At 34.8% G+C, this 13,105-nt stretch overlaps 2 protein-coding genes and 1 non-coding gene across 4 annotated transcripts; 2 read left to right on the top strand and 1 right to left on the bottom strand.

The window, feature by feature from the left end:
- The first annotated feature begins 5,263 nt into the window (after window positions 1-5,263).
- On the top strand, window positions 5,264-5,345 carry TRNAS-GCU (transfer RNA serine (anticodon GCU)). The gene has a single exon. It is a non-coding gene; the product is annotated as a tRNA-Ser (tRNA).
- Window positions 5,346-5,627: 282 nt separating this feature from the next.
- On the bottom strand, window positions 5,628-7,914 carry LOC112738241 (peroxidase 25). The gene is made up of 4 exons (XM_025788592.3): window positions 7,711-7,914; window positions 7,418-7,597; window positions 6,847-7,009; window positions 5,628-6,231 (listed from the first exon to the last, which is right to left on the bottom strand). The coding sequence occupies exons 1-4, from the start codon at window positions 7,912-7,914 to the stop codon at window positions 5,810-5,812; spliced, it is 969 nt and encodes a 322-aa protein (XP_025644377.1). The 3' UTR covers window positions 5,628-5,809.
- Window positions 6,890-11,472, top strand: LOC112733883 (G-type lectin S-receptor-like serine/threonine-protein kinase LECRK2). Of its 2 annotated transcripts, none has more exons than XM_029291593.2 (3): window positions 6,890-7,026; window positions 8,788-9,361; window positions 9,456-11,472. In XM_029291593.2, the coding sequence occupies exons 2-3, from the start codon at window positions 9,084-9,086 to the stop codon at window positions 11,281-11,283; spliced, it is 2,106 nt and encodes a 701-aa protein (XP_029147426.1). In that variant the 5' UTR covers window positions 6,890-7,026; window positions 8,788-9,083; the 3' UTR covers window positions 11,284-11,472. The 2 variants fall into 2 exon arrangements, with proteins under 2 accessions (XP_029147426.1, XP_025638766.2); XM_025782981.3 differs by lacking the exon at window positions 6,890-7,026 and adding an exon at window positions 8,108-8,247.
- The last annotated feature ends 1,633 nt before the right edge of the window (window positions 11,473-13,105 follow it).

Raw genomic sequence — 13,105 nt, 5'->3', positions numbered from 1 at the left:
CCATAATGATAGGATTGAAAAGAAATTTTGAAAATGGTGGGGGATTGTGAGATATATATTTTCAAAATATGTGAAAAGCTATTTTGAAGAGTTACATCTCTTCATAGAGTTGTGACTTATTCAAAAGTTATGCTTGTTAAAAGGTTGCAACTATTTGAATAGTTATGTCTATTAAAAGGTTGTAACTATTTGAAAAGGTGTGTCTGTTGAGTACGTAGCTGCATGTTGCATGTACTTCGTCTCTATAAATTTCCCTCATTTCATTATTGCTGTATAATCCATCTCAACACTTTCTTATGCGCAAAAGAAATAATAGAGAATATTATTCTGTAAATTATCATTTAGTGTAAGGCTTGACTGTGTGAGTGCATAAACAAGTCAAGTATTCTTCATTGTATCCTACAGGAAATTCGCCAGTAACCCATTTTGCACACCATTGTATATTGGTGGGGGCGAATTAAGTCTAAAGGAAAGTGTGTGTAATACACGCCTTGAAGAATTGCGCTATTTGATTCACTATCCCCTTCTCTCCCAACTCACAATATCTGCGCAATTATCTTTTGCTTTGCCATCCAAACCTTTATGTACGAGGGTTTGAAGTGATAGCTTTGCCTGACTGTACCCTGTAGAATAGGGGTAGTAACTGATGGGCTAGACTGTATGAGGGGCATGATGATTCTACAGATGAGGTTGCTGTCCAATTATCGATGATCTTGAGATATGGTGGGGATAAACAAGTGTGCAGTCCGCCGAATTTACGCACCTCCCTAACAAATTCAAATATAATCAGTCAAAATTCTAACCAAAATAAGAAAATTCATTCAAATATAAAGTAAGGCTTACCAATATCCGAGATTCTGTCGAACAGCGACACGGAGACTCCAAGGACAACCATCAGTAAATTGCCTGCAATGCACATGATACTTTAACCGATCCAACTCCACAACACGGTACTCAACACTTCTCCGAATACTGTAATTCTTCATGCCTTGCATGATTGTCTCTACTTCTGAATCTGTGACCAACCCTAAACTCCACACCGTCGTCTGTGTTGTAATCGTCCACACCCATATTGAAAATAAAGTTACCTCGTGTATTACATCCAAATCCAATATATGATAGTGGCTGGGTACATCTAATAACTCTGAAATTGGTTACGGAGCAGACAAAAGGTATCGAATTGATCCACCAATTGGAGTCTCTGGTACCAACTCATCCTCATCATCATCCTTAAAGGAACCATTTTCATTGTTATCGGTAACATACTCTTTGTCGGACTCCTCACATCAATGTCTGTAGGTTACAGGAGGCTTAGAGAAGGGGGGGTTGAATCTGTGGCCTTCTTTTACTTTAATTGATTTAGCCTTTGTTACCAACATCAAACTTGATTCTCTTTGATCTGTGCAGCGAAAAATTTAAGAGACAATTTTGTTTTGTCTCATAAATATCAGAAAATAGAATAGCAAGAGAAAGGAAGAAGTTGACACAGTCATGTATCCTGGTTCAGTTGCCTTGTGCACTGCAACCTACATCCAGTCTCCACCACAACAGTGGTGGAATTTTCACTATAGTCAAAGTATTACATACACCAATTTCCTAGGATTCACATAATCCTATATGGACTCACAAGTTTCTTCCTAAACTTGACTTGGTTATGCTAATACCTAAACTCTTTTCAATAAGTGCTTACCCAACTAGAAAGGGGTACCTCACAGGTACTTGGCACAAGATAGAAAATTACAACCAAAGGAAATCATAATCCACTCTTGACTTTTCTCTCAAGTGTTTCACTCTGCCTTTTTCACTCTTAGGCTTTTTCTCAATGTCTTTCTCTCAGCCTTTTACCTCTCAAAGACAATACAGAAAGATATACATTGAAATTGAAATACAAGATTAAAAATCATGAAGGAGATCGATGCTTAGCAGCCTTTGTTGCTGTAAGTTGAACCGGATTTAGCTATTTCTGATGAAGCTCTTCATCTTAACGGAATGTTCCTTAGCTTAGAAACACTGTCCAAAACGTTGAAATCTTCACAGGGAAGCTCTCAAACAAACTCAGATACTGGTTCTCTCTCCTTACTCAAATTCGAAAAATGTTTTTCCTTTTGTACCTCTTGCAGAGTCACGGTTTAGATATCTCCTAAGTCAACTCTTTGAACTCTGAGCTCCCTTGGCTTGCCATCACTTTCTTCATTTAACCCCAAAATTAGGGATTTTAAAGCTGGTCCTTTTTGCTTGACCGAAAACTTTAGAGCAGCAGAGAAAATTGTTCAGTGGTAAACCCAAATCCAAACAATTGAGTTAGTTCTTTGTCTCCAAGAAATAATTTGAGCCTTTGATTCACAGTAGTGATTATCAGAAATCACTTTCTTCATATATCCCAAATTGGTGTTGTAGAAATTTGAAGAAGGAGCGAAGAAAATAAATTGCATGCAAATGTAAATAAATCACCTTTATCATCTGACTTATCTTAGCTTGCTTTGATTAGATTAGACATTTGCTTTTGTGATTTACCTTTCTCTTTCTTTCTTCTTTGGTGAATGAACCAGGAAGAAGCTTTCCCTCTTTCTTCATGAGTCTGACCGAAGAGAACTTTGTAGACGTTGGCTTTAACTTGGATGGATTAACTTAGGCTTGGATTGGCTTTCCACTCAACCCAATTGATTTTTTTGTTTCATTTCTTTGGGCTTTGAGTGTTAGAAAATCCACTAACAATCTTTGTTTCTTGTTTCCATCTCTTTGGGTTGCTGCTACTTTAATTTTGGCCTGCAACACTAATAAAAAACAATCAAAACTAATTGGGTGTTTAACCCAATAAATAAATGTTTGTCATCATCATTTAAGTTAGTTATGTTCTTAACTCTACAACATCCATGTCTACCACTGGTCTAGCATAGTGGAGGGATGGTAGTGTAAGAGGTGGATCGTCATCTTGGACAAAATTCGAGCTGCCAAAACCACCACCACCAACATTATGAACCTCCACAGAAAGTCCAATCACTTGTTCAATCACAATTCTCCCGTGGACATCAAACATGAGGCGCACATGCTCATCGCCATCGAGTCAAAATAGATGAAACCGAAATACACCATTTCTCATCGGTGCTAGCATCTTGTACCGAACTCTTCCAACCTCTTTTCTCTCATTAGCTTCGAGGTGCCTCAATATCAGACTCTTTAACTCTGACAAAAAATCTATTCTTTGAGTGCAAAGCAAAATAGAATTCTCACACTCAAATATAATCCCAGTGTCACTGTTTTACATATGACAGTTGGAATACAGCGTTACAACCATCACTAGACATTTCTACTAATTTATTGAAGAAACGGAGGAGAAGAATGATTGAGATGTTTGTGGAGAATAACAATAATTTGTAGATCCTTTTATAGATGGTTGAAATTTGTCATATTATAACTCGTTTACAGTGACAATGTTTTAACTTAGTGTATATCTCGTTTACAGTATAAACGAGATAAATATGTGCGTATCTCGTTTACACTGTAAACAAGATACGTGGAGGTGACTCTTTTCTATGTATCACATGTACAAATGTGATACGTATACTCGCTGACGTGTCTTATTTTATTTATAGTGTAAACGAGATATGCACATATTTATCTCATTTACACAGTAAACGAGATAAGACATATTGTACAAATTAGTAAAAATATTCCAAATAACTTATATTCGTAAATAAAATATTTATTTTATTTATTTAATTTTTTTAAATAAATTATTATGTATTTGTATATAAATATATATTATTTAATTTATTTTTAAAATATATTTTATATTTTAAAATATATTTGATATAAATAACTAATTTGATAATTTTTTTTATACGTAACATGATTGTGAATCATTTGATAATATCTTTAATATAATCATCTACTTAAATTGGAAACTTTTAAATGTTATTTTAAAAGTGTATCAAAAAATATATTTTTCCACGTTTAATGATAATTTGGTTGAAATTTTATGTATTATAATACTCGACTTCTCTTTCGTATATTTTACTTATTTTTAAAATAAAAATTCATTTTCTAACTTCTGTTACTCTTGATAAATCTTTCTAGATTTTTCATCTTCAATAATTAATAATTTTTTCTCTTGTTTAATTTTTCATTTAAATTTAAAAATTTTATATATATAAGTATTATTAGAAAACACTAAAAAAATATATATAGATTTTACACTATTAATATATGGAAATTAAATCTTATACACGCGTGTGTGACAACTAATTTTATAAGTTTGAGTAATTTAAATTTTGTCATTTCAAGGAGCCAAAATTATTTGTCCTTTCGTTAAATCTTACGGGTCACAATAATTATTCTATTTAAGTGATAGCAAGTGATGAGCTGTAAATATGTCTCAGACATTTTGATGATCAAGATAATATACAGATATATATACACTATCTAAAAGTCTGTTTTAATATAACGTAGAGGGAATTATGAATTATGATGTCAAGATATATATAGTAGAGATTCCTTTTGGATTAAGTAAAGTGATAGCATGTCACTCAAAATTTATTTGATCCAATTAATATAATTTGATATGATTTTAGTTATATAATAATAATAAAAATAATATAAAGTAACTATCTTGTTTTACAAGTACCTTGATAGTTTAAATCATATTAGTTGTCCGTACAAAAACAAATACGAAAAGAGAAAGAAAGAGAAGAAAAGAATTATGCACTTGTATATGGTTTAAATCAGTTTAAAAGATTCAAAGAATAATGTTGTGAATTATTGGAATAGATGCTTTAACTTGAGCCTTCTTAGTTAGTACAATTTTCATAAAATTCAAACTTAGAACTTCAATTTAGGAAATGCATATCACATTTTTTTTCCACTAAGCTAACAATTGTTTAATAATGATGTGTTTTAATAACAGTTCATACGTTAAGAATACTTTTCACTAAAAACTAAAAAGTACGAATTTTCTTTTTCTTTTTAGTAAAGAAAAAAAAAATAAAAAACATGTGTAATACATACTCTTTCTAAAAATTTAATTATATCTTTTATTTTTCATCTAAATTCATTCTTCATAGAAGAAATTCCCCTAACAATTTTATAAAGTACTGAATCAGATTTAGTTATTGACAATGCATCAAAACAATCCATTTCTATCTTTCCGTAAATTGTCGACCAAATATACATCTTTATAAGCGTTATATGCATTATGCAGCTGAAATCGTCAGAAATAGATTTATTACACCATTAAATTAAATGTATTTGAACCACGAATAAACAAGTCGCTTTGGCCGAGTGGTTAAGGCGTGTGCCTGCTAAGTACATGGGGTTTCCCCGCGAGAGTTCGAATCTCTCAGGCGACGATTCAACCTTTTTATCATACACAATGCTTATATGATCTTAATTCATATGCTGATATACCCAAACTATGGAAAAATATGATCTTAATTCATATGCTGATATACCCAAACTATGGAAAAGTATATGTAACCAAAGATTTGATGAGCAAAAAAATAAATAACTTAACTAATTTATAATTATATTTAATTAATTTTATTTATTTTTAATTTATAATATTTGATATTAATTGCTTCTCACTCCAAATTAAAATTCTGAATGATACGTTGGATAAATAGGGACGGAGATCACGAAACTTCCAAATTCTTAGTATATAAAAAAATTTATAAAATATATAAAAGAACATCCATTTAATATGAAAAAGAAACATTCTGATACTTAATAGAAGAAACATCCTAATGTCTATCATAAGCATCATCACGTAAAGGTTTTGGATTCACCTAGAGGCATTTGGCTGATTATTGATTGGTCAGTTAAATTTAGAGCACACTTTTCTAATTTCTCCTTGAGTACCAGCCTTCACTTCAATGCTACTCAACTTAATCATGGCCTTAGGAAACTCGAATTCAAATCTTAATCCCAGTATCCCTCTAATGTTCCCAGCATAATTCTGAGCCACACTTTTTGTAGCTGGATCTTCCCAAAGCCTCTGATCTGACTCTAGAACGCCACTACCATCACGCACGTTCTTGAAGTAACTAACATCAAACTTTGCAGGACTATCTTTGTCCAATGCCACCTTTCTCAAACCATCTCCGTTTTTGGGACACTGAGCTTGAAGCAGCTCCAAGAAAGATTGGTTTATGGTGGGATCAGCGTTCCCAGTGGTCGTGAAATTGTATAAACGGTAACTGAAGAACCTGCAGTCTGTCTGCCCTATGGTGTGTGCACCTGAAATTACATGGTAAAAAGTTATCTAAGATTATGCCAGGTGAATATATATATATATATATATATATATATATATATATATATATATATATATATATATATATATATATATATATATATATATATCAGTCATATATTTGTGTATAACTCATTTTCAATATGTATTTTATATTCTAATATGTATTTATATTATGGTTGATTTTGGTGTACACCTGGTATGAATTTTATACGTGGACTTATTTATCATCTATTATTAGATGAAACAAAATTGTGAAACTTTGAATTAAGCCTTAAAACAGTCTCTAAGACTGACTGCGTGTATTAAAATAATTTTTGAGATCTTAATTGCACCAATTACATTAAGGGAATTACATTAAGGGATTAATGTGGTACACTTTTGTCAATTTCAGATATGTAATTTATATAATTGGAATCTTAAAAACTATTTTAGTGCATGCTACTCATTTTCAAAACCACTTTGGCTTTAATTCGTGAAAGTTTTGTAATTTAATAGACTAATGATAATAAATCAATAGAATATTTCATACAAGATGATTATTATATCCAACATAAGTTTGTATTTAATAATGTGAAATACAGTGAAACATTGCATACCTAATAAGGTGACAAGGTCATGAACATCTAGACCTTTGGCTGAAAATTTTTGCTTCTGGACAGAAACCGGGTCAAGCGGAGAAGGCATGTTTGAGGCTTGATTTGATGAAGAAATCCTCCCATCTCTTCTTCCTGTTGGTACTAGCCAACTTGGACCACCACTCTGCCATTTTTTCTCAGGTGTTAATTTTATCAGTTCCTTTATAAGAGTCCATTGGTCCATGATAATATAGAGTTCAACATCATTTTACAAAAATGTATTGGGTACTTATTTTGTCTTGTCCTTTATATCGACACACACTTTTCTTCTATTAGATTATGATGCGTCGGCTTCGTAAACAAAAACAAAAATAAGTACAAATAACACGTCTTATGTTTGTTTTACAAAAATGCTATGTGCACGCTAAAAATTATCTATCAAATCAGTCACGGTGTATTTGTGACAAATACATGATCTATTGTTTAACTGATTTTTAATGTGTTATTTTGTATTTCAATATATATTCTATATGGGTGACTGATTCGCTAGCTGATTTTGATGTACACATAATATGATTAGTTATTTTAATACCAAATGGACTGCATCCCTGGCTGCCAATGCTAGAATGTCAGCACATGAGACAACTCCAGGGCATGTAGCTTCTATCTGTGATTTTGCATCATCAATGACTTCAAAACCTCTTAGACCAATGTTTTGCACTGCATTCCTTTCTGCAGAAGAGTCTGCAATCAAAATTGAACCATCGCACCCCTATGGAAGAAGATATTTCCAATGACTTGTTAATCAAGCTTAAACAATGCTATGTAGTGAATGAATAAGGTTGAGACAGCATAGAAGAACAGATAGCAATAAGATAGCATTACCTGTACAAAGCAATCATGGAAATGAAGCCTGAGAAGGCCAGGAGCAATAGTAGGATCTTTGTTGAAGTGAGATTCAACAGTGGACCGTATAATGGCCTCAGCACTTGGGCATGAACTAGAATAAAACCCTGTTCTTAGTTGGGCTTGAACTACTGCCAAAGTCATCATCATAAACATAACTAGGTAGCTCAATATGGCATCCATTTTGCACCAACAATGATACCAGAAATTGAAGAAACTAGTATTCCTATAGAAAATTGAACTTGGTTTTAGTTACTTGATGGTTTCTCTCCTTTAATTGGCACTTATATAAGGGTTTGTCCCATGCAAAAATAAATAAGTCTGAAGCTTTTCCTAATCTACTCTACTTTATCCGGCCAATCACTAAGGTTTTGGCCCATAAGTCAATGAAACTTTGATAAAAGTGGGACATACACGGAGGAATTAAAAGATGGTTTCCCATATAAGTTTTCTTAAGCAAATGTTGTGTTAGAGAATGGAAGGTGGAGTTCACAGAGTGGATTGCACAATGGAAAGGTCATTTCAGCACACTCTTGTTCTTGTCTTTGATGCCTCTGCTTTATTCCTCTACGCGTTTATGCTTTATATATGACTTATTTTTGGCCCAGCAACACTCATCTTTTAGCTTTAGTTAGTTCACTTGTTTTTCTTTTGTTCACATTAGCTTTTAGTGTTACTTCCTGCTAATCAACTTAAACTTAGTAAATTACCATTCACATGCCTGTTTATCAAGTGAAAAAAATTTACAGTATGAGTACTTGAACTGCACCATACAGTTTGTGCCAAGTAAGAACCTTAGTGATATGAGTGATATTATGCCATTGAATAAATCTAAATCTATGCCTTAAAGACTGGTATTGACTTACATAACTTAAAGCTGCATTCACCATTCTACACGGCAAGAGGAAAAGTAAAAGACATACATATTTGTTAAAATTGAATGTTTGGAGTTTGAATTAGTCTCAAATAGCTAGATAGACATGGCTTCTAAATCCCCCATTCTCATTGTTCTGCTCTTTCTGTCTTCTATTCTACTGCTACACTCATCCCTTGCAGATGCAGATGATGGAATAACCAAGATTGAGTTGGGTCATTCCCTCTCTCCAAAAGGAAACCAATCTTCATCATGGTTATCAAGTTCTGGCCATTTTGCATTTGGATTTTACCCTCATGCTCAAGGTTATGGCTATGCTGTTGGTATATGGCTGCTTGGTGAGCCTGACATCACTCTAGTATGGACTGCTAACCGCAACGATCCGCCACTACCTTCTTCCTCCACCTTACTTTTGACCATTGATGGCTTGGTTCTTCAACAAGGACAAAAGATTACGAATAATGTCACAGGGGCTTCTATGGCATCCATGCTGGATTCCGGAAACTTTGTAATCTATGATGATTCACATGTTGTTGTGTGGCAAAGCTTTGATCATCCAACCGATACCATTTTAGGAGGTCAGAACTTAACTGCAGCAAACAGATTGGTGTCTAGTTTGTCCAAAACAGATCATTCCACTGGACTTTTCTATCTTATCATGCAAGAATCGGATAGCAACCTTGTTGCTTATCCCCTCAAAACCTTACCATACGCTGAGTATCACTACTGGGCTGAGTTTGACAATGCTACTACCGGGTAAGTCACCCAATTCACCCCATTATTCACTTCACTTCATTTCTAGTTTTCCATCTAGAAGGTTTAACTTAACACATTTTTTTTTTTGGTTTAGTTCGGTGCAGCTGAGTCTTAACACGGAAGGATTTCTTTGCCTAAGAGAGCTTCAATGTTTTGCCAACAACACAAACTTGTTGAGAAATAATAAGTCAAAGAAACAGAACACAACTTCAATATACCGGGCAACGTTTGATTTTGATGGGGTTTTCAGATTGTACGAGCATCAATTTGATGCTGAGGCAAATAGAAGGAAATTAAGTGTTCAAATTAGGTGGGAAGCCTTGCATGATAAATGCCAAATCAATGGTTTTTGTGGCTTCAACAGTTACTGTTCCAACACCAATATGTGTCACTGTTATCCTGGTTTCGTCCCCATCAGCAACAATGGCATGTTTCTGGAATGCAAACTGAACTACAGCAAAGATGAATGTCAATCTAATCCTGACCCATCTTCGCTGTACGATGTTACTCTTTTGGAGCACATGTCATGGAGTGATTTCCCATATTTGGTTACAAAAGAAACAACAATGGAAGCATGTGAGGAGTCTTGCAAGGAAGATTGTGATTGTGGGGGAGCATTGTATGCAAATAATGGTGGTATCTGTAGCATATACAGGCTTCCACTCAGATATGGAAGAAAGGTTCCAAATGCATCAGACACAGCCACAGCCATTTTCAAAGTGCCTTATCATTCAGGATTTCTAATTAACCAAACACATCTAGACTCGGATTCCCATGTTGTTGTTGATAACAAGAGAAGCCTAATACTGATTCTATCCTCTTCTTTGGGATCTGTTACATTGCTCTGTGTGATCATTGCTGTCTCGGTTTTCTTCAATTATAGGCATCATGTTTATAGTTATGCAAAGTTGTCTGCAAGCTCAAACCTGGGATTCACCAAGGAATGTTCATTGCGCTCGTTTTCCTTTGACGAACTTGTGGAAGCAACTAGTGGCTTCACGGAAGAGATAGGAAGAGGGTCTTATGGAGCAGTTTATAAAGGAACAGTAACAGGTGATGGTAGTAACAAAAGCGTTGCTGTGAAGAGACTAGAGAGGATTGCTGATGATGAAGGAGAGAGGGAATTTCGAGCTGAAGTTACTGCCATTGCTCGAACTCACCATAGGAATCTGGTTAAGCTTGTTGGGTATTGTATTGAAGGGTCAAGGGAGCTTCTTGTTTATGAATATGTTAGCAATGGCTGCCTCGCGAATCTTCTGTTTAAGGGTAAGAATCATCATCATCATCATAATGATCAGGCACTTCCATGGAAAGAGAGGATTAAAATTGCATTGGATGTAGCCAGAGGAGTGCAGTATCTGCATGAAGAGTGCGGAGTTCGAATCGTCCATTGCAATCTTAAGCCACAAAATATACTGATTGATGAAGCATGGACAGCAAAGATATCTGATTTTGGATTAGCACGGCTTTTGAAGCACCCTCAACAACCAGAGTTGCTTACTGATGATGAGGTAAGAAGCAGTTACTTGGCACCTGAATGGAAGAATGAGGCATCACCATCTTTATCTTCATGTTCATCTCCATTGGTGTCTGTGAAAGTTGATATTTACAGCTATGGGGTTGTGGTGTTGGAGATAGTGTGCCGCAGAAGAAGTATAGATGTAAATGTGAAGTGTCCAGAGGAGGTTCTTCTTTCAAGTTGGGTGTATCAGTGTTATGCAGAAGGAGAGTTGAGGAAGCTTGTTGTTAATGAATCAGAAGAAGAGGATACAGATTGGAAGACATTAGAGAGAATGGTGAAGGTGGGGTTGTGGTGTGTGCAGGATGATCCATCACTGCGTCCTTCAATGAAGAATGTTATCTTGATGTTGGAAGGTTGGAAACCTATTCCAACTCCTCCATCTCCTCTTGCTTCAACTTAATTTAGCAATCTTACTAATGCATATTACAGCATTGTTGTTCCTTCGGTTTCTTATATACATTATTCTTGTTTATGTTTTTCTTACATTATTGTAATTGTATGTGATGAGTTTGGAAAACTCTAAATTAATATTTGTGATGACTAAACATTATTAATTATAATAATTACAAAATTATTAATTCCATTTTCATTTAACATATGTTAATTAATAATTTTGTGATGCAGGTTTTTTTATTGGGCCAAACAGAAAAAGAATTATTGCCAGCCCAATATGCTTAAAACCATTCAGTCTTGTTTAATGATTCCTATATTATGTGACTGAAGCAATTTGTGATTATTTGAGCCAGAATTCAAAAATCATCAAAAGCCCAAATTGAAGCTAACATTCAGCATTGATACAAAAATTCTTTTGATCCACATTGTTGAATTAATGATAACATTACTTGGGCCAAAATTGAACTATTATTGCTACAAGCCCAAATTAATAATTGTTGCTAAATGAACCAATGCTTGATCCGAAACCTATTAAGAAAGGAAGCAAAATTGCTTCTTACCTCCAACGAATCCCAATCCTTCTCTTGGGATGGATTTCAAAATTTAATTTGCTAGCATTGGAAACATGAGAGAGAATGTCATTGATATGATTGATGGCATTAAGGCTACACGCTACTTAGGGAAGGAAAAGCAACTTCTATTCAATTAAATTGTTTAATTCATTTAATTGCTTCTCTTCCAATTGTTTCTTCTCTCTCATTCATTCTTTCCTCCTTTTCGGACATTACCCAGCAAACCATGGAAGTTATATTGAGTTACCGAAAAGAAAGAAAGGCACGCCAAAAGACCATCACAATAATGGCAAGAAAAAGCAAACTAAAAGTATGTAGTGGCTGAGATTATCACCAAGAATGGTAAGATTTGGTGAGGTAATCTCGGGCTCCTCATACCCAAAAAGAAGAAGAAGATCTTGGCCATCAGAGAAGAAGATCTTTGGAGGATGGCTTGTCTCTGATTCTGCTCAAATATCACAGGAAGTAGCTAGAGTAGATACGTGATGGAAGAGGCAGAGATTGGAGCAGACGAAGCTATCATCATCATGAAGCATCAAGGGCCAGAAGTTCATCTTGGAGAGCAAGAAAGAGATGAAGGGCTCGGATTGATGAAGAGTAGTGACCAAGGAAGGACTAGAGGTAATTGCATGTTGGGTTTTGCATGTGTTTTCTCTTCTCTCTCTCTGGCCGAACCGATTCTGTTTGAAGAAGAAGAAGATTGGCTTGGTTTGTTTGGTTTCAACCTTGGATGGTTCTTCCTATAAGTATAGGTGAACAGTTAGGGTTGATTCAAGGAGTGAGAGTGCAAGGCACAGAGTTCTCATAGCAATACAAGCTAACAGAATTTCTTCTCCTTCAATATTTTATGTTTTGTATTTTTCTGTTTAATTTTGTCATGTCTTGAGTCTCATGGAAAAAAGGCAAACAGTGAGGTTTGTAATGAAAAAGCCATAGAGCGGAAAAAGGCAGAGAGTGCAAAATTAAAAGAAAAAGCCATAGATGTCCTTAGAGTTCCCTTGTACATTTGTGTTGTGTTTCATGATTCTGAGGGAATCCCCTTGTAAGTTGGGTTAGCACTTTACAGTTGAAAGATTGGCTGTGACCAAGTCAAGTTCAGTTTGGGTTTAGATTCTAGACTTGTCCCAGATAGGAAGGGTAGTTCCTAGGGAGAATTGGTATTTGTAATCAAGGATGATTATAGTGAAATTCCATCATTGTTGTGATGGAGACTGGATGTAGGTTGCCTTGCACTTAGCAGCTGAACCAGGATATATC

This window comes from Arachis hypogaea, chromosome 13 (genome assembly GCF_003086295.3).
Source record: "Arachis hypogaea cultivar Tifrunner chromosome 13, arahy.Tifrunner.gnm2.J5K5, whole genome shotgun sequence".
Taxonomy (NCBI): Eukaryota; Viridiplantae; Streptophyta; class Magnoliopsida; order Fabales; family Fabaceae; genus Arachis; species Arachis hypogaea.
The sequence above is the reverse complement of the archived record's forward strand: the minus strand, read 5'-3'. Positions and strand labels throughout refer to the sequence as shown.

Excerpts from the sequence above, each read along its gene's own strand:
- LOC112738241 (XM_025788592.3), bottom strand. The coding sequence starts at position 7,914 with ATGGATGCCATATTGAGCTACCTAGTTATGTTTATGATGATGACTTTG. Across the intron at positions 7,598-7,710 it reads TCCATGATTGCTTTGTACAG|GGGTGCGATGGTTCAATTTT; the intron begins GTAATGCTATCT and ends CTTCTTCCATAG. Across the intron at positions 7,010-7,417 it reads CCAGGGATGCAGTCCATTTG|AGTGGTGGTCCAAGTTGGCT; the intron begins GTATTAAAATAA and ends AAAAAATGGCAG.
- LOC112733883 (XM_029291593.2), top strand. The coding sequence starts at position 9,084 with ATGGCATCCATGCTGGATTCCGGAAACTTTGTAATCTATGATGATTCA. Across the intron at positions 9,362-9,455 it reads TTTGACAATGCTACTACCGG|TTCGGTGCAGCTGAGTCTTA; the intron begins GTAAGTCACCCA and ends TTTTTGGTTTAG.